Source organism: Aegilops tauschii, chromosome 3 (genome assembly GCF_002575655.3).
Source record: "Aegilops tauschii subsp. strangulata cultivar AL8/78 chromosome 3, Aet v6.0, whole genome shotgun sequence".
NCBI classification, from domain to species: Eukaryota; Viridiplantae; Streptophyta; class Magnoliopsida; order Poales; family Poaceae; genus Aegilops; species Aegilops tauschii.
The window spans coordinates 591,534,474-591,561,673 of NC_053037.3; the positions used below are offsets into that span (position 1 = coordinate 591,534,474).

Below are 27,200 nucleotides of genomic sequence, written 5' to 3' on the forward strand. Positions count from 1 at the left end.
CACCCTTTGAAAGAGGGGGGAGGAGCATCTGCTCCATCGGCGACCTCCACCAATCCGGAGGCACCCAAAGCTCTGAAGGAAGCACTACAACGTGCTTCCATCATGGAGGAGAACCGCACCCTGGTGGAGAAGGTTCGGTCTGTGAAAAGCGGGTTGAACGAAGCTTTCACCAGCCTACTGATAGGCTTTGAGGTATGCGACGTAATGTCCTACACAAATTTTATTTTCATATAGAGGAATATACCTGTGTACAGACAGTAGCCCCTAAGGCTCTGTCTGGTTTGAAAGAAACCAGACAGAGGATCCACATAGTATTCGGGAGAGTTAACATACTGCTCTGTTATTGTAGTAGACTTCCCTATTGGCGGCGACCGCTAAGGCCGTGGAAGTTTCCGAACTCAATCGGAAGCTTCAGGTGGCCGATGAAGAGATCGGCCGCATTAACAAGCGGTTCGATGAGACGTAAGGTATGCGTATAATGTTTAGAAGCTTTAGTTGTATATCAAAAGTGACATATATGTTGAGAGGTTAACTGTAACGCCCACGATGCGGCTATATCTCCCACGTGTCGAGGCACGACTTAGAGGCATAACCGCATAGTGGTTTTGTCGCAAGAAGGGTCATCTTCACACAATCCCATGTAATGAACAAGAATGGGATAAAGAGTTGGCTTACAATCGCCACTTCACACAATACATGAATATAATTCATACATCATCCAAAATACAAACTTAGACCGACTACGGTCAAGATCCAGAAGAAAATAAGATAACCCCAAATGCTAGATCCCCGATCGTCCCAACTGGGCTCCACTACTGAACATCAGGAAAAGACACATAGTAACGACCACGTTCCTCGTCGAACTCCCACTTGAGATCGATCCCATCATCTACACTGGCATCGTCGGCACTTGCAACTGTTTTCGTAGAATCTGTGAGTCACGAGGACTCAGCAATCTCACACCCGCGAGATCAAGACTATTCAAGCTTATAGGAAAGAATGGTGTAATGAGGTGGAGCTGCAGCGGTAATAAGCATATATGGTGGCTAACATACGCAAAAGAGAGCGAGAAGAGAAGCAATGGAATGGTCGTCATCTAGAAATGACCAAGAAGTGATCCTGAACTCCTACTTACGCCATACATAACTCAGACTGTGTTCACTTCCCAGACTCCGCCGAGAAGAGACCATCACGGCTACACACGCAGTTGATGTATTTTAATTGGGTCAAGTGACAAGTTCTCTACAACCGGACATTAACAAATTCCCATCTGCCTCATAACCGCGGGCACGGCTTTCGAAATATGATACCCTGCAGGGGTGTCCCAACTTAGCCCATCATAAGCTCTCACGGTCAACGAAGGATAAACCTTCTCCCGGAGAGACCCGATCAGTCTCGGAATCCCGGTTTACAAGACATTTCGACAATGGTAAAACAAGACCAGCAAAGCCGCCCGAATGTGCCGACAAATCCCGATAGGAGCTGCACATATCTCGTTCTCAGGGCACACCGGATGAACACTATGTACAACTAAAACCAATCCTCAAGTTTCCCCAAGGTGGCGCTGCAAGTGGCTCTAGTTTGGACCAGCACTCAGAGGAACACTGGCCCGGGGGTTTAAATAAAGATGACCCTCGGGCTCGCGAAAACCCGGGGGAAAAGGCTTAGGTGGCGAATGATAAAACCAAGGTTGGGCCTTGCTGGACGAGTTTTATTCAAGGCGAACTGTCAAGGGGGTCCCATAAATCACCCGACCGCGTAAGGAACGCAAACTCAAGGAACATAATACCGGTATAACAGTAACTAGGGCGGCAAGAGTGAAACAAAACACCAGGCATAAGGCCGAGCCTTCCACCCTTTACCAAATATATATAGATGCATTAATTAAATAAGAGATATTGTGATATCCCAACATATCCATGTTCCAACATGGAACAACTTCAACTTCACCTACAACTAGCAACGCTATAAGAAGGGCTGAGCAAAAGCGGTAACTTAGCCAAACAACGGTTTGCTAGGAAAAGATGGTTAGAGGCTGACATGGCAAAATGGGAGACATGATATAGCAAGTGCTAGGTAGCGCAGCAAGGCAATAGAGCGAATAACTAGCAAAGCAAAGATAGAAGTGATTTCGAGGGGTGGTCATCTTGCCTACAAGGTTCTGAGAGTTGTCGAAAGCTTGATCCTCGTAAGCGTACTCAACAGGTTCCTCGTTCACGAACTTGTCTCCCGGCTCTACCCAAGACATGAACACAAACAAACGGAACCACAATCAACCACGAGAAATGCACAAACATCATGATGCAAAACATGTATGATATGCAAGATATGATATGCGATGCATATGCGTGCTCCGGAAGGAAAATGATGAACAAGGCAGTAACTTGGCAAACCAAGCATGCCACTGGAAAGATGAGATGATTTCGGTCGAAATCGATATAAAGATCACCAGAAACGGATGCACGGTTTGCAAATGGCGGGCAAAACAAGAATGACACGAATCTGCGATTAACAGGATGATAGCACTTAAAATGCTACAGGAAGTTAACATAGCAAAACAAGGCATGGCAGTATTCTACTAAATGCATATGACACAAGTCCCTTACTGACCATAAGCCAAAAAGGACCAGAAGATATGATGGCAAGCATGTGAACATAGCAAGTTTCGTTATCAGGTTTCAGACTTAGCAGAAAACAGAGCATGGCAGAAACAATAATATGAGGACATGTTTGTGAGCTTGATGCACTCACCACAAGGCAATCCATGACAAAACAAGCATACCTACAGCAAGATGGCATGTTTGTGAAGCTATCCATGGCAAGAATAAAAGCATAGCATGTATGGATCAACTACAATAAGCTTGGCAAAATTGCATATCATGTTAAGAATCTGCCAGAAATATTTTATAGCAAAAGTAGAGCAAGATTGAGTAATGCTATGGCACTCCATAATTGCACACAAGGGTAGGAATGGATCAATTACAACTATACCTACAAAACATCCTTACTGAACATCTCTAAAATATGCATGGATCTCTCTGTAGCATCAAGTTTACATGGCAACAAAATAACAGGAGACAAAGACTTAAGAGAATTCACCAAGTCCCTGAAATCAGAAACATTACGGGGCCTAGTTTGCATGCTTGTGCTAGTCACCACAGAGATCACAAAAATACATGGCATACACCACTAGAAAGATGGCATGGTATACAACAAAACACATGTAGAGCTCATGCCCATAAGATGCACAGATTTAATGATACAAACATGACAAATCTCCAAGTTCTGCTAAGAACCAGAAGATAACAACAACTAGCCCTCTTGCAACAGAGATTTGGGCATCAAGATGACCTCTAATGAACATGGTGCAATTGAACAAAATGTAGAGCATCACGAGGCGAACAATTTGACATATTATACGCGCGAAACGGAGCTACATGCAAGGAGTTATGCACTGATGAACATGGGCAAATGCTGTGAAGAGAAAAGACTTGGAGGATTTTTAGGGGGTCTCGGGTCAACCTACTGTAGCTGCTCCCGATCGGATCTGGCTCGGGCCGGCGATGGCGGCCGGCGTCGGAGGAAGGAGATGGGGATGAGGCGCCGGCGGCCGGAGGAGGGGGGCGCCGTCGGCGGCGGCGGAGGAGGGCGGCGCCGGAGGGCGGCGACGGGAGGCCGGCGGCGGCCGGCGGACGGGGCGGTGGCGGCGCGGTGCGGGCGCGGAGGCCGGGAGGCGGCAGCGGGATGTGTCCGGCGGCGTACGGACACGTCCGGCGCGCGGAGGGACGAAGGCTAGGTTTTCGGGGACTGCGAATGTAATTTCGGGGTGCTCACATATAAATAGGTAGAGGGAGCTAGGAGGCTCCAAATGAGGTGCGGTTTTCGCCCACACGATCATGATCGAACGACCTAGAGCATGGAGATTACTTGGAGGGGTTTTGGGCTGGTTTTTGAGGGGTTTTTTGCTGGAACACACAGAAGGTATCTACGGTTACCCGGTTAACCATTGGAGTACCAAACGATCTCCAAATGGAACGAAACTTGACCGGTGGTCTACCAGTGGTATACCAAGGTCACTTGACAACCCTCGGTCCATTCCGAGAATGTTTGACACCCGCTCACAAAAGAAAACAAGAGGGGTGCACCGGAGGAGATAGGAGCGCCGGATTGCAAAACGGACAACGGGGAAAATGCTCGGATGCATGAGACGAACACGTATTCAAATGCAATGCACATGATGACATGATATGCAATTCATGACATGAGCAAAATGCAAAATCGAAAAACAAAACCCGACCACGAAGGGAATATCATATCACATAGCCGAAAATGGCAAGAGTCGGAGTTACAAATATGGAAAGTTACATCCGGGGTGTTACATTAACTCATTTAATGCTTTGATTATGAGCATAGTTGGTGCAGCCGAGGTCGAGAACCTCAAAGGCGCCCTTGCCCAAGCCAAGAAAGAGGCAAAGGCAAACAAGGCAGCCGCTGACAAAGGGGCTGCAGAACTGAAGACCGAGCAGGCTGCCCGCCGCAAACATGAAGCTTGGGTGACCGAAGTCGAGCAGGAGCTGAAGAATGCCATCAGCAAATGCGAGGCTTTAGAGGAGAAGACTTCGGCCCAATCATCCGAACTCGCCAAAGCTCCCCAAGAGGATAAAGAGACGCGGGTCGAGTCCCGGAGTGCCCGCGAAGAGATCCGTCAGGCGAGGCAGATAGCGGCTGGTAAGGCCTTTCTTTTGCAGAGTATTTTTGGAGGTCAAAGATATGCTTTGCTCACTCGAGTGTGGAGTTCTACGGACACGTTTGCGGATCTTCCGAGGAGTGCTGCCGATGCCGCACAATTCTAGAGCCCAGGAGGGGAACTCGATCGAGAAGCTGTTCTGGTCGCAATTTCTTGCGCCGGAGCACCCGACGCCTCTGAACGACCAGCTGAAGCAGCTGCATAGGGTGGTCGGTTTGGCCATGAAGGATCTATTCCAGCTTTGGCCGGCCGAACCAATTCCCAGTAGCTACTTCGGTGTGGTGAAGCGGCTCGTCGACGCGCTGCCTCGGATTGATGTTGTGAAGCGCTCAGCCTCCATAGAAGGTGTCTGGATGGCGTTCGCCCGCGTCAAGATGCAATGGGCAAAGATGAAGGCCACCGACGTGGCGACCGCAGGCCCGCCCGAAGGTAGAGATCATTGGAAGCCGGAGAGATACTTCGACGACGTCCTGGAAGGGGCCCGAATAGTAGAGGGCCAATGTTCTAAGGACGTCATATTTGAGTAGATGTATTCAGGTTGTAAAAACTATGTTATGAACCCATGCTTGTAATATATCTATGTATTGCGCCTTTTGTTTCAAGCGATTTTTCCTCTTGTGCGGCCGTTTTACTTATAAAAGTTGCCAGTCGTCGGCTTCAGCCCCCACGTAGATGCTACGGGGGTGTTCGTCGTAATGCGTGACCACAGTTTATCCAACGTCTTGGTCCGTAAAGGAGGTGTCCGTGAGGTGAACCAGACAATCAGACTATGCGGCTTTATTACTTTTACTTAGCCATAGGAGTTTGAACGTGGGGATAAGTACTAGCCCCTTGTGTGTGTGAGGCAATCCGGACTATGGTGCCTTTTCCACGCGGCTGGACGAAGACCAGCCCCTCGTATAACACAGAGTGAATCGCTAATGATTTGTAGTAAGTCGCCGAATCGCCCACCAGCTCTCGCTTATCATGACAGTCAGTTTTTGGCTTTCTCTACTGAGGTACTTGATCGGACGAACCAGAAGTACAATCGCAGTAGTTCTCCCTTTATTACCTTAGCCGAACGAGCGGAACGTAAGGTGGTAAGCACAGGAGTCGGGCAACCTAACTGTAGACGAAAGACAAGATTCGGAGCCGATGCATATAATGCCATATCCGGGACGCCGAAGAGTACTCTATAGGTATTCGGACTTGAAAACGTGGGGAGCCGAATACAGCCCTCGATGGTAAGGCCGGACTAAAGCACGTGTGGCAATCTGAAGTAAGGACGGAATACAGTTGGCAATATGAAATAAATCAATATCAAACAAAAGTGATATTCAAATGTTTCCTTTATACCCTCATTAATACGTCGAGACGTGTTATTATAGAGAATGCCATAAATCGCGGCTATTTTACATGCTGAGAGTTTACACAAGGGAAAGTTTTACACAGGGCCTAAAAGTAGTGGTTTGAAGATCCCAATGATGCCATGCCGCACGTCTGCGCTGTTTCTCCTTGGTGAGAAATCCTTTGAGAGGAGAGGTCGATGGTCGTCTGCAAGAAAGAAGGACCGAGAAAAGAGCCCTTGTACAACCGTAGAGTGGGTAGGTTTCTAATGAACCTACAGTGGAAAAATATTAAGGTCCGAATAGGGTCAAGCCGTACTATAGACTTTTTCCGCGGTGTGTCTCCGGTGATGCCCAAGGTATTTGATGTGCGTAATTATGTACGCACGGTACGTATGCCGCAACATTATAGGGCGATCGACGGAGGATAAACTGCTATTCGAGCTCCGGATCTGCCGAGCTATCGCTCTGTAATGCAGATCGGACTCGCTTAGCAGTGTCATGTGTCTTGATGACCGATGAGTTATTCGGCTTAATGAGGCCGCTCTGTACCTCGACTGCTAGGGCTGTGGCGTGCTCCTCAGTACGGAGGGAGCGCTCCATATTTCCATTTACTGTGATGACGTCGCGCGGTCCGAGCATTTTGAGCTTCAAATAAGCATAGTGTGGGACTGCATTAAAGCAGGCGAAAGCAGTTCGTCCAAGCAGTGCATGATAACCACTTCGGAAAGGGACAATATCGAAGATCAATTCGTCACTTCGAAATTTATCTGGAGAGCCGAATACTACTTCCAGTGTTAAGGAGCCCGTACAGCAGGCCTCCACGCCGGGTATCACTCCTTTAAAGGTAGTGTTACCAGGCTTTATTCTTGAGAGGTCGATACCCATCTTACGGACAGTGTCTTGATAGATCAAACTGAGACTGCCACCGCCGTCCATGAGGACTCTAGTGAGATGGCATCCGTCGATGATGGGATCGAGGACCAGGGCCGCCGAACCTCCGTGAAGGATACTGGTTGGGTGGTCCTTGCGATCAAAGGTGATTGGACAAGCCGACCATGGGTTGAATTTTGGGCGACAGGCTCTACGGCATAGACGTCACTTAATGCGCGCTTGCGCTCCATCTTGGGGATGTGGGTGACATATATCATTTTCACAGTTTTCACCTCAGGAGGAAACTTCTTCTGTCCCCCTGTGTTCGGAGGGCGGGGCTCATCATCGTCCTCGCTTTGAGGTCCTTTCCCCTTATGTTCGGCATTTAATTTACCGGCATGTTTAAAAACCCAGCAGTTTTTGTTGGACCCCCTCTATTTCCTTTGAATGGTGTTTACCGTGTTTTGAGCCGCTGAATCCGGCGTTTACTGTCGTATCCTCGATTTCTTTGTTGTTGTTTTGATGCTTATTTTTGCTGCGTCGTGGCCTTCCATTGCCATACCTGGCCTCAGAGGTGCCTGGGTTGCTCGTACTGCTGCTTCTACGAGCCAGCCAGCTATCTTCACCTGCACAGAAGCGGGTCATAAGTGCAGTAAGAGCTGCCATAATCTTCGGCTTTTCCTGACCGAGGTGTCGGGCGAGCCATTCGTTACGGACGTTGTGTTTAAATTCCTCTAAGGCTTCAGCGTCAGTCGACAATTTGGTTCTTTTTAATTAAGAACCGAGTCCAAAGTTTGTGGGCTGACTCTCCGGGTTGCTGGTCTATGTGACTCAGGTCATCAGCGTCCGGTGGTCGGACATAAGTGCCCTGAAAGTTGTCCGAAAAAGTGTCCTCTAAGTCCTCCCAACTACCAATGGAGTTCTCTAGGAGGCTATTCAACTAGTGGCATGCTGGTTCTTTTAGCTTTAGGGGGAGGTATTTGATGGCATAGAGATCATCTCCGCGAGCCATGTGAATGTGGAGAAGAAGATCTTCAATCCATACAGCGGGATCTATCGTGCCATCATAAGGCTCGATGTTTACGGGTTTAAACCCTTCCGGGAACTGGTGCTGCATTACCTCATCGGTAAATCACATGGGGTGTGCGGCACCTCTATACCGGGTGACATCGCGACGGAGTTCGGATGACATCTGTGTTCGGGGCTGACCCCGGATTTGATTGTGTTTGTCGTGCCAGGCCTGATGGCCATCATCTCGTGCTGGAGCGCGTCCTCTTGATCCATAGATTGATCGGGTATGATCGTCTCTATTGTTCAAGTCCTAACGTAGGTCATACGTGTAGCCCGGAGCCGTTGCCTCCTTGCCTCTACAGCGAGGGGGCATAGGCTGGTATTCGGCATAATTAGCCGCTTTGCCCCATCCACGTGGTGGTCAGTCCGGTTGATCAGCATGATTGTATTTTGACGGTATTGGCTCAAGGGCCTCGTCGTCGAATTGTGGCAGGAGCCTGCGTTTGGGGTAACTTTTTGTTTGGCGCTCAAAGCCATATCCTTCTTCGGCGGCCAGGACCTTGGTCCATCTGTCGTTGAGCGTATCCTGTTCGGCTCGGAGCTGCTGTTGTTTCTTTTTCAGGCTCCTCGCTGTGGTGATGAGCTGTCACTTGAAGCGTTCTTGTTCAAGGGCCGGATTCCTCTCGCACGATGAAATCTTCGTTACCGAGGCTAACATCCTCTTCGGAGGCCGTGATACGTCTCCAACGTATCTATAATTTTTGATTGTTCCATGCTATTATATTATATGTTTTGGATGTTTAATGGGCTTTATTATACACTTTTATATTATTTTTGGGACTAACCTACTAACCGAAGGCCCAGTGCAAATTGCTGTTTTTTGCCTATTTCAGTGTTTCGCAGAAAAGGAATATCAAACGGAATCCAAACGGAATGAAACCTTCGGGAGAGTGATTTTTGGAACAAATGTGATCCAGAGGAATTGGAGTGGTCGTCAAGAAAGAGGTGAGGAGGCCACGAGGCAGGGAGGCGCGCCAGCCCCCTGGGCGCGCTCCCCACCCTCGTGGGCCCCTCGCAGCTCCACCGACCTACTTCTTCCTCCTATATATACCCATATACCCCGAAAACATCCAGGAGCACCACGAAACCCTATTTCCACCGCCGCAACCTTCTGTACCCGTGAGATCCCATCTTGGGGACTTTTCCGGCGCTCCGCCGGAAGGGGAATCGATCACGGAGGGCTTCTACATCAACACCATAGCTTCTCCGATGATGTGTGAGTAGTTTACCACAGACCTTCAGGTCCATAGTTATTAGCTAGATGGCTTCTTCTCTCTCTTTGGATCTCAATACAAAGTTCTCCTCGATCTTCTTAGAGATCTATTCGATGTAACTCTTTTTGCGGTGTGTTTGTCGAGATCCGATGAATTGTGGGTTTATGATCAAGTTTATCTATGAACAATATTTGAATCTCCTCTGAATTCTTTTATGTATGATTGGTTATCTTTGCAAGTCTCTTCGAATTATCAGTTTGGTTTGGCCTACGAGATTGATCTTTCTTGCAATGGGAGAAGTGCTTAGCTTTGGGTTCAATCTTGCGGTGTACTTTCCCAGTGACAGCAGGGGCAGCAAGGCACGTATTGTATTGTTGCCATCGAGGATAAAAAGATGGGGTTTATATCATATTGCTTGACTTTATCCCTCTACATCATGTCATCTTGCCTAATGCGTTACTCTGTTCTTATGAACTTAATACTCTAGATGCATGCTGGATAGCGGTCGATGTGTGGAGTAATAGTAGTAGATGCAGAATCGTTTCGGTCTACTTGTCGCGGACGTTATGCCTATATACAAGATCATGCCTAGATATTCTCATAACTATGCACTTTTCTACCAGTTGCTCGAGGGTAATTTGTTCACCCACCATAATACTTATGCTATCTTGAGAGAAGCCACTAGTGAAACCTATGGCTCCGGGTCTATTTTCCATCATATCAGTTTCTGATCTATTTTACTTTGCAATCTTTACTTTCAATCTATATCATAAAATTACAAAAAATATTTATCTTCTTATCTCTATCAGATCTCACTTTTGCAAGTGGCCGTGAAGGGATTGACAACCCCTTTATCGCGTTGGTTGCAAGGTTCTTATTTGTTTGTGCAGGTATAAGGTGACTTGCGTGTAACCTCCTACTAGATTGATACCTTGGTTCTCAAAAACTGAGAGAAATACTTATGCTACTTTGCTGCATCACCCTTTCCTCTTCAAGGGAAAAACCAATGCAATGCTCAAGAGGTAGCAAGAAGGATTTCTGGCGCCGTTGCCGGGGAGGCTTACGCCAAGTCAAGTCAAGATTCGATCTACCAGCAACTAGCCATTTCTGGCGCAGTTGCCATGTCAAGTCAAGACACACCAAGTACCCATCACAACTCTTATCCCTCGCATTACATTATTTGCCATTTGCCTCTCGTTTTCCTCTCCCCCACTTCACCCTTGCCGTTTTATTCGCCCTCTTTTTCCGTTCACCTCTTTTCGTTTGCTTCTTGTGTGTTCATTCTTTGTGTTTCCGTCGTGTCTGAAACTGGGGAGGTTATCGTTGATAAGGATAATAATATTGAAAACTTTGATGTTTTTGATGATCCTCTTGAAGATCCTACTATTTTACACACTAAAAAGTTTAGGATTGGTAGCGGTAATATTATGGAAAATGAGTTATTCAAAATTTCTTTACTTGTGCCGGTGCCCTGCCCTCTATGGGTGGGTCTATTCTTCATAGAACTAGTAGTCTTGCGGATGTTATATCCTTGCTCGTAGTTGAACTTGAAAGACAATTTATCCATATACATCCTTGCATACAAAGGATTTTTCTAGAGTTTTCCAATATCGAACATTCTTCTGTTAAGCGAGCAGCTACTATCTTTTTGGCACATGAGTTCAGAGCCTATCCTTTTTAATCAGGAAGATATTATGCGTTTACAGTCTTTAGATCATGTTGCCTATAACGAAAACCTTAGAAAGAAGGTTCCTACCGATGTTCTAGTTGATAGAATTTCTGAACTCAATGATAACTTTGCTATTCAGAACAACGGGTTAGGTTTTTATCTTGAACAAAGGCTTATGACTTATTGCCAAAAGAATGCTTATAATGATGAATTGGTTGTGCAATATAAGGGGCCAAAGGAGGAACCCATACCTCCCGAGCTTGATCTTGGGGACTTTTGTCCCATTAAATTTAGCCCTTTTGATTACTTTTGCTTGCCACAAAGAAAACTTGCTGCTGAACGTAGGGAATATGAGATGAGTTTCCGTAATTTTCCCTACTATTATTATGATAATACCTAGATCTATTCTTGCCTTCATGCCTAGCTAGGGGCGTTAAACGATAGCGCTTGTTGGGAGGCAACCCAATTTTATTTTTGTTTCTTGCTTTTTGGTTCCGTTTAGTAATAAATAATTCATCTAGCTTCTGTTTAGATGTGGTTTTATGTTTTAATTAGTGTTTGTGCCAAGTAGAACCTTTGTGAAGACTTGGGTGAAGTCTTTATGATCTTGCTGTAAAAAACAGAAACTTTAGCGCTCACGAGATTAGCTACAACGTTTTACTGGAGAGTTCTATTTAGTTGATTCTTTTTTAAGATGATTGATAGACAAATTCCTCACGTCCAGAAATTTATTTCAGAATTTTTTGAGTTACAGAAGTATACGTTTGATCCATATTACTACAGACTGTTCTGTTTTTGACAGATTCTGTTTTTCGTGTGTTGTTTGCTTATTTTGATGAATCTATGAGTAGTATCGGAGAGTATGAACCATAGAGAAGTTGGAATACAGTAGGTTTAACACCAATATAAATAAAGAATGAGTTCATTACATTACCTTATGATGGTGATTTGCTTCCTTATACTAACGGAGCTCATGGGATTTTCTGTTGAGTTTTGTGTTGTGAAGTTTTGAAGTTTTGGGTAAAGATTTGATGGATTATGGAATAAGGAGTGGCAAGAGCCTAAGCTTGGGGATGCCCAAGGCACCCCAAGGTAAAATTCAAGGACAACCAAAATCCTAAGCTTGGGGATGCCCCGGAAGGCATCCCCTCTTTTGTCTTCGTCTATCGGTAACTTTACTTGATGCTATATTTTTATTCACCACATGATATGAGTTTTGCTTGGAGCGTCTTGTATGATTTGAGTCTTTGCTTTTATTTTACCATAATCATCCTTGCTGTACACACCTTTTGGGAGAGACACACATGAATCGGAGTTTATTAGAATACTCTATGTGCTTCACTTATATCTTTTGAGCTAGATAATTTTGCTCTAGTGCTTCACTTATATCTTTTAGAGCACGGTGGTGGTTTTATTTTATAGAAACTATTAATCTCTCATGCTTCACTTATATTATTTCGAGAGTCTTTGAGAACAGCATGGTAGTTTGCTTTGGCTATAAAATTAGTCCTAATATGATAGGCATCCAAGATCGGTATAATAAAAACTTTCATAAAAAGTGCATTGAATACTATGAGAAGTTTAATACTTGATGATTGTTTCGAGATATGAAGATGGTAATATTAGAGTTGTGCTAGTTGAGTAGTTGTGAATTTGAGAAATACTTGTGTTAAAGTTTGCAAGTCCCGTAGAATGCACGTATGGTAAACGTTGTGTAACAAATTTGAAGCATGAGGTGTTCTTTGGTTGTCCTCCTTATGAGTGGCGGTCGAGGACGAGCGATGGTCTTTTCTTACCAATCTATCCCCCTAGGAGCATGCTCATAATGCTTGGTTCCTGATGACTTGTAGATTTTTGCAATAAGTATGTGAGTTCTTTATGACTAATGTTGAGTCCATGGATTATACGCACTCTCACCTTTCCATCATTGCTAGCCTCTTCGGTACCGTGCATTGCCCTTTCTCACCTTGAGAGTTGGTGCAAACTTCGCCGGTTCATCCAAACCTCGTGATATGATACGCTCTATCACACATAAACCTCCTTATATCTTCCTCAAAACAGCCACCATACCTACCTATTATGGAATTTCCATAGCCATTTCGAGATATATTTCCATGCAACTTTTCCATCATTTCATTTATTATGACATGCTTCATCATTGTCATATTGCCTTGCATGATCATGTAGTTGACATCGTATTTGTGGCAAAGCCACCATGCATAATTTCATACATGTCACTCTTGATTCATTGCCCATCCCGGTACACCGCCGGAGGCATTCATATAGAGTCATATTTTGTTCTAGTATCGAGTTATAATCATTGAGTTGTAAATAAATAGAAGTGTGATGATCATCATTAATAGAGCATTGTCCCAAAAAAAGAAAGGCCAAATAAAAAAAGAAAGGCCCAAAAAAAAGAAAAAAAGAAATAAAAAGGGACAATGTTACTATCCTTTTTCCACACTTGTGCTTCAAAGTAGCACCATGATCTTTATGATAGAGAGTCTCTTGTTTTGTCACTTTCATATACTAGTGGGAATTTTTTTCATTTTAGAACTTGGCTTGTATATTCCAACAATGGGCTTCCTCAAATGCCCTAGGTCTTCGTGAGCAAGAAAGTTGGATGCACACCCACTTAGTTTCTTTTGTTGAGCTTTCATACATTTATAGCTCTAGTGCATCCGTTGCATGGCAATCCCTACTCCTTGCATTGACATCAATTGATGGGCATCTCCCTAGCCCGTTGATTAGCCGGGTCTTTCTCCTTTTTTGTCTTCTCCACGTAACCCCCATCATCATACTCTATTCCACCCATAGTGATATATCAATGGCTCACACTCATGTATTGCGTGAAAGTTGAAAAAAGTTTGAGATTACTAAAGTATGAAACAACTGATTGGCTTGTCATCGGGGTTGTGCATGATGAGAGCATTCTTGTGTGACGAAAATGGAGCATTACTAAACTATATGATTTTGTAGGGATGAACTTTCTTTGGCCATGTTATTTTGAGAAGACATAATTGCTTAGTTAGTATGCTTGAAATATTATTATTTTTATGTCAATATTAAAATTTTGTCTTGAATCTCTCGGATCTAAACATTCATGCCACAATAAAGAGAAATTACATTGAGAAATTATGTTAGGTAGCATTCACATCAAAAATTCTGTTTTTATCATTTACCTACTCGAGGACGAGCAGGAATTAAGCTTGGGATGCTTGATACGTCTCCAACGTATCTATAATTTTTTATTGTTCCATGCTATTATATTATCTCTTTTGGATGTTTAATGGGATTTATTATACACTTTTATATTATTTTTGGGACTAACCTACTAACCGAAGGCCCAGTGCAAATTGCTGTTTTTTTTTGCCTATTTCAGTGTGTCGCAGAAAAGGAATATCAAACGGAATCCAAACGGAATGAAACCTTCGGGAGAGTGATTTTTGGAACAAAGTGATCCAGAGAACTTGGAGTGGACGTCAAGAAAGAGGCGAGGAGGCCATGAGGCAGGGAGGCGCGACTACCCCCCCTGGGCGTGCCCCCCACCCTCGTGGGCCCCTCGCAGCTCCACCAACCTACTTCTTCCTCCTATATATACCCATACACCCCGAAAACATCCACGAGCACCACGAAACCCTATTTCCACCGCCGCAACCTTCTGTACCCGTGAGATCCCATTTTGGGTCCTTTTCCGGCGCTCCGCCGGAAGGGGAATCGATCACGGAGGGCTTCTACATCAACACCATAGCCTCTCCGATGATGTGTGAGTAGTTTACCACAGACCTTCGGGTCCATAGTTATTAGCTAGATGGCTTCTTCTCTCTCTTTGGATCTCAATACAAAGTTCTCCTCGATCTTCTTGGAGATCTATTCTATGTAACTCTTTTTGCGGTGTGTTTGTCGAGATCCGATGAATTGTGGGTTTATGATCAAGTTTATCTATAAACAATATTTGAATCTCCTCTGAATTCTTTTATGTATGATTGGTTATCTTTGCAAGTCTCTTCGAATTATCAGTTTGGTTTGGCCTACTAGATTGATCTTTCTTGCAATGGGAGAAGTGCTTAGCTTTGGGTTCAGTCTTGCGGTGTCCTTTCCCAGTGACAGCAGGGGCAGCAAGGCACGTATTGTATTGTTGCCATCGAGGATAAAAAGATGGGGTTTATATCATATTGCTCGAGTTTATCCCTCTACATCATGTCATCTTGCCTAATGCGTTACTCTGTTCTTCTAAACTTAATACTCTAGATGCATGCTGGATAGCGGTCGATGTGTGGAGTAATAGTTGTAGATGCAGAATCGTTTCGGTCTACTTGTCATGGACGTGATGCCTATATACATGATCATTCCTAGATATTCTCATAACTATGCACTTTTCTATCAATTGCTCGACAGTAATTTGTTCACCCATCGTAATACCTATGCTATCTTGAGAGAAGCCACTAGTGAAACCTATGGCTCCGGGTCTATTTTCCATCATATCAGTTTCCAATCTATTTTACTTTGCAATCTTTACTTTCAATCTATATCATAAAAATACCAAAAATATTTATCTTATTATCTCTATCAGATCTCACTTTTGCAAGTGGCCGTGAAGGGATTGACAACCCCTTTATCGTGTTGGTTGCAAGGTTCTTATTTGTTTGTGCAGGTATAAGGCGACTTGCGTGTAACCTCCTACTGGATTGATACCTTGGTTCTCAAAAACTGAGGGAAATACTTACGCTACTTTGCTGCATCACGCTTTCCTCTTTAAGGGAAAAACCAACGCAGTGCTCAAGAGGTAGCAAGAAGGATTTCTGGCGCCGTTGCCGGGGAGGCTTACGCCAAGTCAAGTCAAGATTCGATCTACCAGCAACTAGCCATTTCTGGCGCAGTTGCCAAGTCAAGTCAAGACACACCAAGTACCCATCACAACTCTTGTCCCTCACATTACATTAATTGTCATTTGCCTCTCGTTTTCCTCTCCCCCACTTCACCCTTGCCGTTTTATTCGCCCTCTTTTTCCGTTCACCTCTTTTCGCTTGCTTCTTGTGTGTTAGTTCTTTGTGCTGCCGTCATGTCTGAAACTGGGGAGGTTATCGTTGATAAGGATAATAATATTGAAAACTTTGATGTTTTTGATGATCCTCTTGAAGATCCTACTATTTTACACACTAAAAAGTTTCGGATTGGTAGCGGTAATATTATTGGAAAAGGAGTTATTCAAAATTTCTTTACTTGTGCCGGTGCCCTGCCCTCTATGGGTGGGTCTATTCTTCATAGAACTAGTAGTCTTGCGGATGTTATATCCTTGCTCGTAGTTGAACTTGAAAGATAATTTATCCATATACATCCTTGCATACAAAGGAGTTTTCTAGAGTTTTCCAATATCGAACATTCTTCTGTTAAGCGAGCAGCTACTATCTTATTATCTCTATCAGATCTCACTTTTGCAAGTGGCCGTGAAGGGATTGACAACCCCTTTATCGCGTTGGTTGCAAGGTTCTTATTTGTTTGTGCAGGTATAAGGCGACTTGCGTGTAACCTCCTACTGGATTGATACCTTGGTTCTCAAAAACTGAGGGAAATACTTACGCTACTTTGCTGCATCACCCCTTCCTCTTCAAGGAAAAAACCAACGAAGTGCTCAAGAGGTAGCAGGCCGGTAAATAGTTACTATCTTCCGAATCCTCGTGATCGACAAGTTCGTCAGGGTTGACTTGTCCCTCTTCCCTCACATCCTGCTCGTACGTAGGCTCGACGGGGTGGTCGGGGTCTTCGGCATTGTCCGAAGTGTCATTATCTCCGGTGCCGGTGTTGCTGTCCCTCGCCCGACGCGATCGAGAGCGGCGGCGCTGGCACCGGTGCTTTGGTGGTTCATCGACGGGCTTATCCTCATCTGGGTCGTGAGTGCCATCATCGTCCTTCTTCTCAGGCGTATCCACCATGTATACATCGTAAGTTGAGGTAGCCTTCTAGCACCCAGTGATAGGCGGCTTTTGACCTGGTTCGGCTCCGGCATCGTTGTCCATGCCATTGATGTCTTCGGAGGCATAGTCTACCATGTCGGTTAGGTCCTCGATAGTGGCTATTAAGTGGGTGCTGGGTGGAACATAAAATTCCCTTCTCTCAGCCCCTGGTCCAAGCTGGGTGTAGTCCGGAGGTAACACTTCCGTGATGCCGAGAGATTGCATTAGGTCCAGTGTTTCGTTTAAGAGTGAAAGCTGGACGGTCGTCTGAGGACCTGCGGAGCTAGGTCCGGTAATAACCACTTGACCGAGCTCAATGGACGCAGACCTCGAGAGTCCGGAGTTGACGTCCAGAGGCGAGTCCGGCTTCCCGATGATAGGGAGAATCCCGTTTGACTCCGGGCCCTCTGACGGTATGGTCGCATCTGGGTCTTCGGCAGGAAGCTCCATAATGGGAGAGAGTCCGGCGGGGTTTATCCTCCCGTCTTCAGACGAAGCGGTCCGCCTCGGATCTAAGGCAGGGCATGGGTGGGCGTCGACCCTTGAGCGGAATCTGAAGGTGGATCCGAAGGGCCTCCTTCATGTGGATGGGGAGCAACGGCCGACGCCGAGAACCCCTCGAAGATCAAGTCTCCTCGGATATCGGCGATGTAGTTTAAGCTTCCAAACCTGATCAGGTGACCAGGGGCATAGTTGTCGATCTGCTCAAGGTGACCGGACGAGTTGGCATGTAGCACGAAGCCGCCAAAGACAAATAGTTTGCCGGGAAGAAAGGTCTCCCCGAAAACAGCGTCATTGTTGAGGCGAGCCATCGATCCTTCTACCGACAACACAATGGAACTCTCAATGAAAGCACAAATGTCGGTGTCAAAACCAGCAGATCTCGGGTAGGGGGTCCCGAACTGTGCGTTTGAGGATCAATGGTAACAAGGGACGATGGGGACACAATGTTTATCCAGGTTCGGGCCCTCTTAAAGGAGGTAAAACCCTACGTCCTGCTTTATTGTATTCAATGAATATAGGGGTTACAAGAGTTGATCTACCTCGAGATCGTAATGGCTAAACCCTAGCTGTCTAGCTTATGAGAATTTTGATAGCCTCTACGGACTAACCCCTCCGGTTTATATACACACTGAAGGGGCTTAGGGTTGTACAAAGTCGGTTTGTGGGGGAAGGAAATAACATATCCGAACAACAAACTTGCCATTCACGCATATAGGAGTCCTACCCGAACAGGGGGAAAGTCTTCTTGCTTTTATCTTCACGGTCCATCAGTCCGGCCCATATCAAATAGTCCGGACACCCGAGGAGCCCCTAATCCAGGACTCCCTCACCTGCTGCCTGGATTCACTGCCTCTCCACACGATTACATCGACGTCAACGGCATCTTCCTCCTGTCCAACAGCTCTGTTTTCGGGTTCGGTTTCGTTGATGAGTCAGAGAGCGCAACCAACGTCGACTCCATCTTCTTTCTCGCCATCGTCCACCTAGCCACCAGTTCCATGGTCTGGTCCGCCAAGGCCGACTCCCCAGTCTCTCTTTTGGACAGTAACTTTGTGTTGGACAAGGATGGCAATGCCTACCTGAAGTCTGCCGCAGGATCCGTCCTCTGGACCGCCAACGCCTCCAGCAAGGGTGCCTCCATGCGGCTGCTGGACTCCGGCAACCTCGTTGTGCTGGGTAGAGATAACACCTCAACCTCTCCTCTTTGTTCCAGCTTCAGCAACCCAACAAACACGCTCGTTTCTGGACAGGTCTTCGTCGTCGGCATGGCCCTGAAGAACATGGCGTATAGGCTCGAGATCAAGTCCCGCGACATGATGATGTACTACACGGGACTGGAGAGATCCCAGCCGTACTGGTCTGCAACGACGGATATCAGGACGATCACCGGCAGGAAAGGTGACATATACTCTGTGAAACTCGGCTTAGCTTCTTGGTACTTCTATGATCGATCCAGGTCGCTTGTATCACAGATTTTCATTCCAAATGATGACGGTGATGCCATCGCCAACACCAACGGCACGCTGACTGCTGTACTAGGTGGAGAAGGATCCATTGCCTTCAGCATCCTGCAGAATGGGAGTGGACGGAGTAGTCACCCAAAGGGGATTCCGTTGGGCTCATGTGACGTGCCGGCACGATGCAGCCCATACTCTATCTGCATCGACGGGGCAGGGTGTCAGTGCTCTTCGGCCCTGAGTTCGTTTTCAAACTGCAATCCCGGTATCATGTCACCATGTAGCTCAAGGGATGAGTTTCAGCTAGCTCAACTTGATGATGGAGTTGGATATACCGGCACTAGATTCGCCTTGCCTGTTGCAACGAACACAAACATCACAGGATGCAAGGATGCCTGCATGAACAATTGTTCGTGTGTTGCTGTGGTCTTCAACCAAGGCAATTGCTTCCTTTTCGATCAGATCAGTAGCTTCCACATGAGAAACGGAAGATTTTTTACATCTTTTGTCAAGGTACCTCGCAATAATCGTGGCTCTGCGCAAGGTAGGAGGCGTACCGGTATCACCATCGTCTATGTAATTGGACCTTTAGCATTCATAGGGGTGCTCATTTATGTTGGTCTCTGCATTTATGGAAGGAAAACACAAGGTCAAGCAGAAGAGTATGGATATCTGGAGACGATAGCTGGAGCGCCTACACAGTTCACTTACAGGGAGCTCCAAGCTGCAACAAACAACTTCTTTGACAAGATTGGCAAGGGAGGATTTGGATCCGTGTACCTTGGGACGCTCCCAGACGCAAGCTGCATCGCTGTGAAGAAGCTGGAGGGCGTAGGCCAAGGGGAGAAAGAGTTTCGCTCTGAGGTGACGATAATCGGCGGCATCCGCCACAGACATCTGGTAAAACTCCGAGGTTTTTGTACCAAGGGGTTGCACAGGCTTGTTGCGTACGTGTAGATGGCCAAGGGATCTCTACATAGGTGCATTTTTTGTACTAAAGAAGACGATGCTCCCCTTTTGGACTGGGATACGAGGTTCTACATCGCACTTGGGACAGCGAAGGGCCTGGCATACCTTCATCAGGATTGCGAGTCGAAGATCATACACTGTGACGTCAAGACTGAGAATGTTCTGGTTGATGACAACTTCACTGCAAAGGTATCCGATTTTGGCCTTGCCAAACTGATGAGCAGAGAACAAAGCCATGCCTTTGTGATGCTGAGGGGCACCCGGGGCTATCTTGCGCCGGAGTGGATCACCAACCGCGCCGTCTCAAAGAAGTGTGACGTCTATAGCTATGGGATGGTCCTGCTCGAAATAATTAGCGGGAGGAGGAACTTTCATCCCATGGAGGTCTAAGAGAAAGCCCATTTCCACCCTTTGCTTTCAAGAAGATGGGAAAGATGGAAGAAGGTGATCTTTGCAATATCTTCGATTCCAAGCTCAATTATGATGGAGATGATGATCAGATGGAGAGAACAATCAAGGTTGCTCTATGGTGCATCCAGGAAGATTTTTGCCAGAGACCTTCCATGTCAAAAGTTGTCCAGATGCTTGAAGGCGTATGTGATGTGCCCCAGCCACCGACATCCTCGCGAACTGTATCCATACTCCATACGGCAGCTTACGAACCGACTACTGTGTTACCTTCAGCCATGCAGCTCTCTCAAGCCAGATGATGTAAATGCTTTTCTTTTTGTCTTTGCGGTAACTCCGACCTAGTAATGTTATGGTGTTAACTATTTATTTGTACAACTGAATAACTACCATTGCCTGAATTAATTGATTTTCCGCGGAAAAAACCCCCGGAATAATTTGATACTAAGAACTCAACCATTGCGCAATGTCTACATGATTACACATGGTACTCACTGGCAATTGTACTCCCCCCGTTTTTATTAAATTTGTTATTGTAAATGTTCATATTTTTCCTACAAAATTGGTCAAACTTTATGTAGTTTGACCTCAGTCAAATCTGATATGCAGAGTAAATAAAAACGGAGGAAGTATAAACAAAGTGTAACTCTCTTGGATTGCTATTCCAACTCCTCTGCTAGAGCTACCATTCTTGTACCGGAAAATTTTAAAACTCGGTCTGAAAGCAACTATGTCAACACACTTCGGCATTACGTGAAGCACTGAGAATGCATAGAACACACCTTCCTCTCCTGGCCATTGCTACTAAAACGACAATGTGTGAAAAGAAACGCATAAAATTGAACAATGTGCCAAGAAAGGAGACCACCGAGGAGGCATCATTACCACCTCCCTACGCAGTAGAACACTAAGCACAAGTCCACAACCAAACCAGAAACACTTGACACAACTTGAACAGTCGGCCAAAATAAAGAGGAATCAGATGATCATGTACCTGCATTGCACGGCCAGATTGATCAACACCCAGGACATGATCGACGTTTGTGTGGATTCTGTAGAATCTCTTCATGTCTTCATGGGCAACGCCAGGCGTAAGTGCAGTAGGCCAGAAACCTCAGAGGCATTCCATCAAAAACAATGAGTGTGCATGCGGAGAAGCAACACCCAGGACACATCGGATATATTCGTAGTGCTCGAGGATGGGATGTTTTACCAGGCGAGCTATGACGGCACGGAAGTGTCCATCATCGCCGACTATCCCGGTCGTCTCCCTGCTTCGCACGTAAGTAATTAGGAGATATTTCCTCCGAAAGAGTTCCCTCGTTCTGCCTCACCCACCGCACTGTTTTGCGCTCAAAAGGGGAGGCGTTCGGCGCCATGCTACCCCAGGGGCTACTCCAAAGAGAGCTGCCACCACGCCGGGCAAGCCTTCGAAGAGGAAGGCAAACGAAGGCACCGCCGAGCCTTCATTGAAGAGGTAAGGATTTGTAAATATGCCCTTTGGCGGTTCACATCCAACCGTGACATTATCCGTTGTGTCTTATCGGAAAAAGCGTTTGCCGGACTATGTCCGGGAATCTTACCGGCCACGCCTCCACAAGTCAGGCCCCCGACCCTGCTTTAAAGGCAAGGGCTGATACGGGAGTGACGCCGGATTGTCCTTTGGCGGGGGAGTCGAATGATGTATCCGTCACAAACTCGGAAGTGGAGAGCGCCATGAATCATCGGCGCCGGAGAGTCATTCTACGCGACTCTGGCTTTACAAACGAGGCATTCAATGCCTTCAGCTCGGCTGATGCATATATCCAAGCTGCTCGAGACGGGCTTGCCAGAGCCACAGACCAACATGTAAAAGATATGCGGGTAAATTTATATTATACAAAACTGATAATTATATACCAGTAGCCCCTGAGACTTGGAGCAGTTGATACAACTGATTTAAGGATCATTGTATAACAAGGTGCTGAAGGAGAAGAACAACCTGTTGTCTCAGGAACTAGAAAAGTGTCGGACCCAGCTAACTGCTGCTACCGCCGAACTGGAGAAATCCAAGAAGGCATCACCTGGTAATGTTCCCCTTCATCGAGAAAACATAATTATATACCGGCGATGCTAACACTGTTGCTCATCTTATAGCAGGATCGTCAGATCAACTGAAGGAGCAACTGAAAGCCACCCAAGAGGAAGAGCAAGAAGCCAAAAGACTGCTGGCTGCAGGCGAACGTGTGCTGGCACGAGTTAGAGATGAGAAAAACAAGTTGCAGGATGCCCACACCCAGCTGGGCGAAGAACTGAAAGATGTACGGGCCCAGCTGGTTGATTCCGTGAAGGAAAAGAAGAGGCTGCGCGCGGCATATTTGGTATGTGGTCACACCTACCTCCGTGTAGTTCGGAGATGAAAGGGACTGACAGAATTATATCTGTAGGTATGCTGACCGGCCGTCCCGAAGAGGAGATGTCCGGAATCTCGGGCGATCTGCTACAAGAGCTGTCGCAAATGCACGAGCAAGCTCGGCAGGCGATGCGAAGTGTTGCCAAGGCTTTATGGCCATCCGCCTCCCCTCGAGGAAGGATGGAGGAGCTTATAGAGCTATTCAAGGGAGCGCGGCGGCGCTTCTGATTATGGAAGATATCGGCCTGCCGGGAAGGTGCACGAGAAGCCTAGGCCATGATAAAAACATGGTATACCAAACTTGATCCAAATCATATGGCCCGGGTCGGACCTCTAGGGTCAGATGGGAAAGAAATTCCCGTGAATTTGGTATATGACCAAGTAGAAGTAGCCGCCAGATATTCCCAACAGGATTGTAAGTTAGACAGCCTGTTAGACGGTATGGAGGAGGAAATTTATGAGTCCAAGTGACTATTACTTTCCTTGGCGTATTTGTCCCTAGCCGGATTGTAAATGATTGTCATGGCAGACCTTTTCGCTTCGACCTCTGGGCCCGAAGGTGCAGAGTGTTTCCGAATACCTGGGCGGCAAAATATACCGGGGTATGCGTGGAAACCAGGCGTAGGAGTCATAGTTGCTTGAACAGACAAGTTGTATCCGGCTAGCTATGTTATATTACATTGTGATTGTAAGAAACATCTTCCAAAGAGAATAGTTCCGTTAAGGGTTCCTTTCCCTGGGTGTACATGCGTTAATGTGCACGTCCGAACTGTGATTGAAAAAATCACAGTATATTCAACATCTGGGGGTTCATATTTTAATGACTATAAAAACATCTTTAGTTCGCCGACCGAATATTCTCTTAAGAACGCTAGCTTTCGGCTTCACCCAGTCTGAGGTACACATCCGGATAACCCGGCAGTAACAATCGCAGAGGTGCTCCCTTTATGCCCTAGCCGAACTAACGGGAACGTAGGGCATAAGCACAGGAGCCAGGCAACTCAACTTGGCCAAAATTTAAGTCATATCGATGCATATAATGGCGAAGAAAAGGTACATATGGGGAAAACGTGCATATGTGATGAGCTTGATGCTCGAAAAATAACAATAATAAGCTTCTGTCAAACAAGCCCCCAGGTATAATCGACTTACATATTTGAGGATGTGTATCTCACAAGCGCACGGTTTAGCCGCACGAAAAGCTTTAAGGCTAAAAAGGAAAAAAGCGAAAAAAGAGGAAAAAGTAATGGAAACAATAGGGAGAAGGAGACGAACATAGAGTTCGTCGCTTGGCATAGAATCTTCGGAGTCTGGCCGCGTTCCAGGGGTTCGGCTCTAGGCGATTGTCTGACGCATCACGCAAGCGGTACGCTCCTCCGGTGAGTACTTCGTCAATGATGAAGGGACCCTCCCACTTGGGCTTGAGTTTGTCATTTTTCTTCTCCGGCAGGCGTAGAACAAGTTCGCCAACATTATAGGTCTTGGCCCACACTTCTCTGCTATGATACATGCGAGCCTGCTGTTGATAAAATGCGGAACGGGCTTTTGCAGCGTCGCGCTCCTCCTCTAGGGCATCTAAGTTGTCCTGCCGATCAAGCTCGGCCTCTCTCTCTTCGTACATGCGCACTCGAGGTGAGTCATGAATAATGTCGCAGGGTAACACAGCCTCTGCGCCGTACACCATGAATAAGGGTGTATATCCGGTAGTACGATTGGGCGTGGTCCGCAGCCCCCAGAGTACGTAGTCGAGCTCCTCAACCCAGTGCTTGTCTGATTCTTTCAAAGACCGCACCAGTCTAGGCTTGATGCCTCATAATAAGACCATGCTCGTTCGACTTGACCATTTGTTTGCGGGTGATAGACGGAGGCGTAATCGAGCTTAATGCTCAGATTGGCGCACCAGTTTTTCACCTCATCGGCTGTGAAATTGGAGCCGTTATCGGTGATGATGCTGTGTGGGACACCATAACGGTGTACAACGCCGGATATAAAGTCTATCACTGGCTCGGCTTCGGCCGTTTTAACTGGTTTGGCCTTTATCCACTTAGTGAATTTATCCACCATGACCAGCAGATATTTTTTTCTTATGGCTTCCTCCTTTAAGGGGTCCAACCATATCAAGCACCCAGACCGCGAACGGCCAAGTGATGGGGATTCTTTGTAGAGCAGTGGGTGGCATATGGCTCTGGTTGGCGAAGAGCTGGCATCCGACGCAACATTGGACAAGGTCCTGTGCGTCTGCTCGGGTCGTCGGCTAATGGAAACCTGTACGGAAAACCTTGCTTACAAGGGCCCGAGCCGCGGCATGGTGACCACCGAGACCGGCATGAATTTCAGCCAAGAGCTGCCGCCCCTCTTCCTCGGAGATACATCTTTGGAGTACTCCGGTAGCGCTTTTCTTGTAGAGTTCTCTGTCATGAACCTTGTAGGCTTTTGAACGCCGGACAATGCGGCGAGCCTCATTCTGATCCTCAGGGAGTTCTCGCCTATTAAGGTAGGCCAAGAAGGGTTCGGTCCATGGGGCAATGACTGCCATGATGAGATGGGCCGATGGTGTTATTTCGGTGGCTGAGCCCCCGATGGTGTCAGTGTGTTCAGAATCTGGGGATGTGGTTGGATCCGGACTGGTGTTGCCACTCTCCCCTTGCCACACCACGGAAGGCTTGAAAAGCCTTTCCAGATAGATATTAGGTGGGACGGGGTCGCGCTTAGCGCCGATGCGAGCAAGGACATCCGCTACTTGATTGCTTTCGCGAGCCACATGATGGAACTCGAGCCCCTCGAATCGAGCAGACATCTTGAGAATGGCATTACGGTAAGCTGCCATCTTTGGATCTTTGGCGTCGAAATCTCCATTTATTTGCGATATTGCGAGGTTTGAGTCCCCGCGCACTTCCAGGCATTGTATGCCCATGGAAACAGCCATCCGAAGACCATGCAATAAGGCCTCGTATTCGGCCGCGTTATTGGAGTCTGTGTATAATATTTGGAGTACGTACTGGACTATGTCTCCAGTGGGGGATGTTAAAACGACGCCCGCTCCTAACCCTGCCAGCATTTTGGAACCATCGAAATACATAACCCAGTTGGAATATGTGACGTACTCTTTAGGGAGTTCGGCCTCTGTCCATTCGGCGACGAAGTCCGCCAGTACTTGGGATTTAATGGCTCGACGTGGTTTGTATGTTATGTCGAATGGAAGGAGCTCAATGGCCCATTTGGCAATCCGCCCGTAGCATCGCGGTTGTTTATTATGTCATTGAGTGGTACTTCGGAAGCCACCATGATCGAACACTCCTGAAAGTAGTGTCGTAGCTTTCGGGAAGCCATGAAGACCGCGTATGCTATCTTTTGATAATGAGGGTATCGGGATTTGCATGGTGTGAGGACGGTGGATACGTAGTATACCGGCTTCTGAGGCGGGAATTTGTGTCCGTCCTGCTCTCGCTCAACGACGAGCACGGCGCTCACCACCTGCTGTGTTGCCGATATGTATAATAACATGGGTTCGCCGACATTCGGTGCGGCCAGGATTAGATTGCTCGCTAGAAGGGCTTTTATTTCTTCCAGTCCGGCCGTTGCCGCATCCGTCCATTCGAAGTGATTAGTGCGCCGAAGAAGGCGATAGAGTGGCAATGCCTTTTCTCCCAATCTGGAGATAAAGCGGCTTAATGCTGCCACGCATCCGGCGAGTTTTTGGACCTGTTTAAAGTCCGTTGGCGTAGCCAATTGTGAGAAAGCTCAGATTTTGGCTGGATTTGCTTCAATGCCTCTATTGGAAACGATGAAGCCCAGCAGTTTTCCAGCCGGGATGCTGAAAACACACTTTTCCGGAATGAGCTTGATGTTGTATGTGTTGGGAATCGTAGCATAATTTTAAAATTTTCCTACGCTCACCAAGATCCATCTATGGAGTATACTAGCAACGAGGGGAAAGGAGTGCATCTACATACCCTTGTAGATCGCGAGCGGAAGCGTTCCAATGAATGTTGTTGACGGAGTCGTACTCGCCGTGATTCAAATCACCGATGACCGAGTGCCGAAAGGACGGCACCTCCGCGCTCAACACACGTACGGTGCAGCGACGTCTCCTCCTTCTTGATCCAACAAGGGGGAAGGAGAGGTTGATGGAGATCCAGCAGCATGACGGCGTGGTGGTGGATGTAGCGGGATGTCGGCAGGGCTTCGCCGAGCTTCTGCGAGAGAGAGAGGTGTAGCAGGGGAGGAGGGAGGCGCCCAAGGCTGTAATACTACTGCCCTCCCTCCCCCCCTTTATATAGGCCCCCTGGGAGGGGGGGGCGCCGGCCAAGATCCCATCAAGGGAGGGGGCGGCGGCCAAGGGGGGATACTTGCCCCCCAAGGCAAGTGGGGCGCCCCCCCACCCTAGGGTTTCTAACCCTAGGCGCAGGGGGAGGCCCATGGGGGGCGCCCCAGCCCACTAAGGGCTGGTTGCCCTCCCACTTCAGCCCATGGGGACCTCCGGGATAGGTGGCCCCACCCGGTGGACCCCCGGGACCCTTCCGGTGGTCCCGGTACAATACCGATAACCCCCGAAACTTTCCCGGTGGCCGAAACTTGACTTCCTATATATAATTCTTCACCTCCGGACCATTCCGG

General features: G+C 47.0%; 1 protein-coding gene across 1 annotated transcript; it reads left to right on the forward strand.

Moving 5' to 3' along the window:
* The first annotated feature begins 18,355 nt into the window (after window positions 1-18,355).
* Window positions 18,356-20,173, forward strand: LOC109766494 (G-type lectin S-receptor-like serine/threonine-protein kinase SD2-5). The gene is made up of 2 exons (XM_073511216.1): window positions 18,356-19,714; window positions 19,772-20,173. The coding sequence occupies exons 1-2, from the start codon at window positions 18,356-18,358 to the stop codon at window positions 20,171-20,173; spliced, it is 1,761 nt and encodes a 586-aa protein (XP_073367317.1).
* Window positions 20,174-27,200: the final 7,027 nt, after the last annotated feature.

Coding starts and splice junctions, on each gene's coding strand:
- LOC109766494 (XM_073511216.1), top strand. CDS start 18,356: ATGGTCTGGTCCGCCAAGGCCGACTCCCCAGTCTCTCTTTTGGACAGT. Junction 19,715..19,771: donor GCATCCGCCACAGACATCTG/GTAAAACTCCGA, acceptor GCGTACGTGTAG/ATGGCCAAGGGATCTCTACA.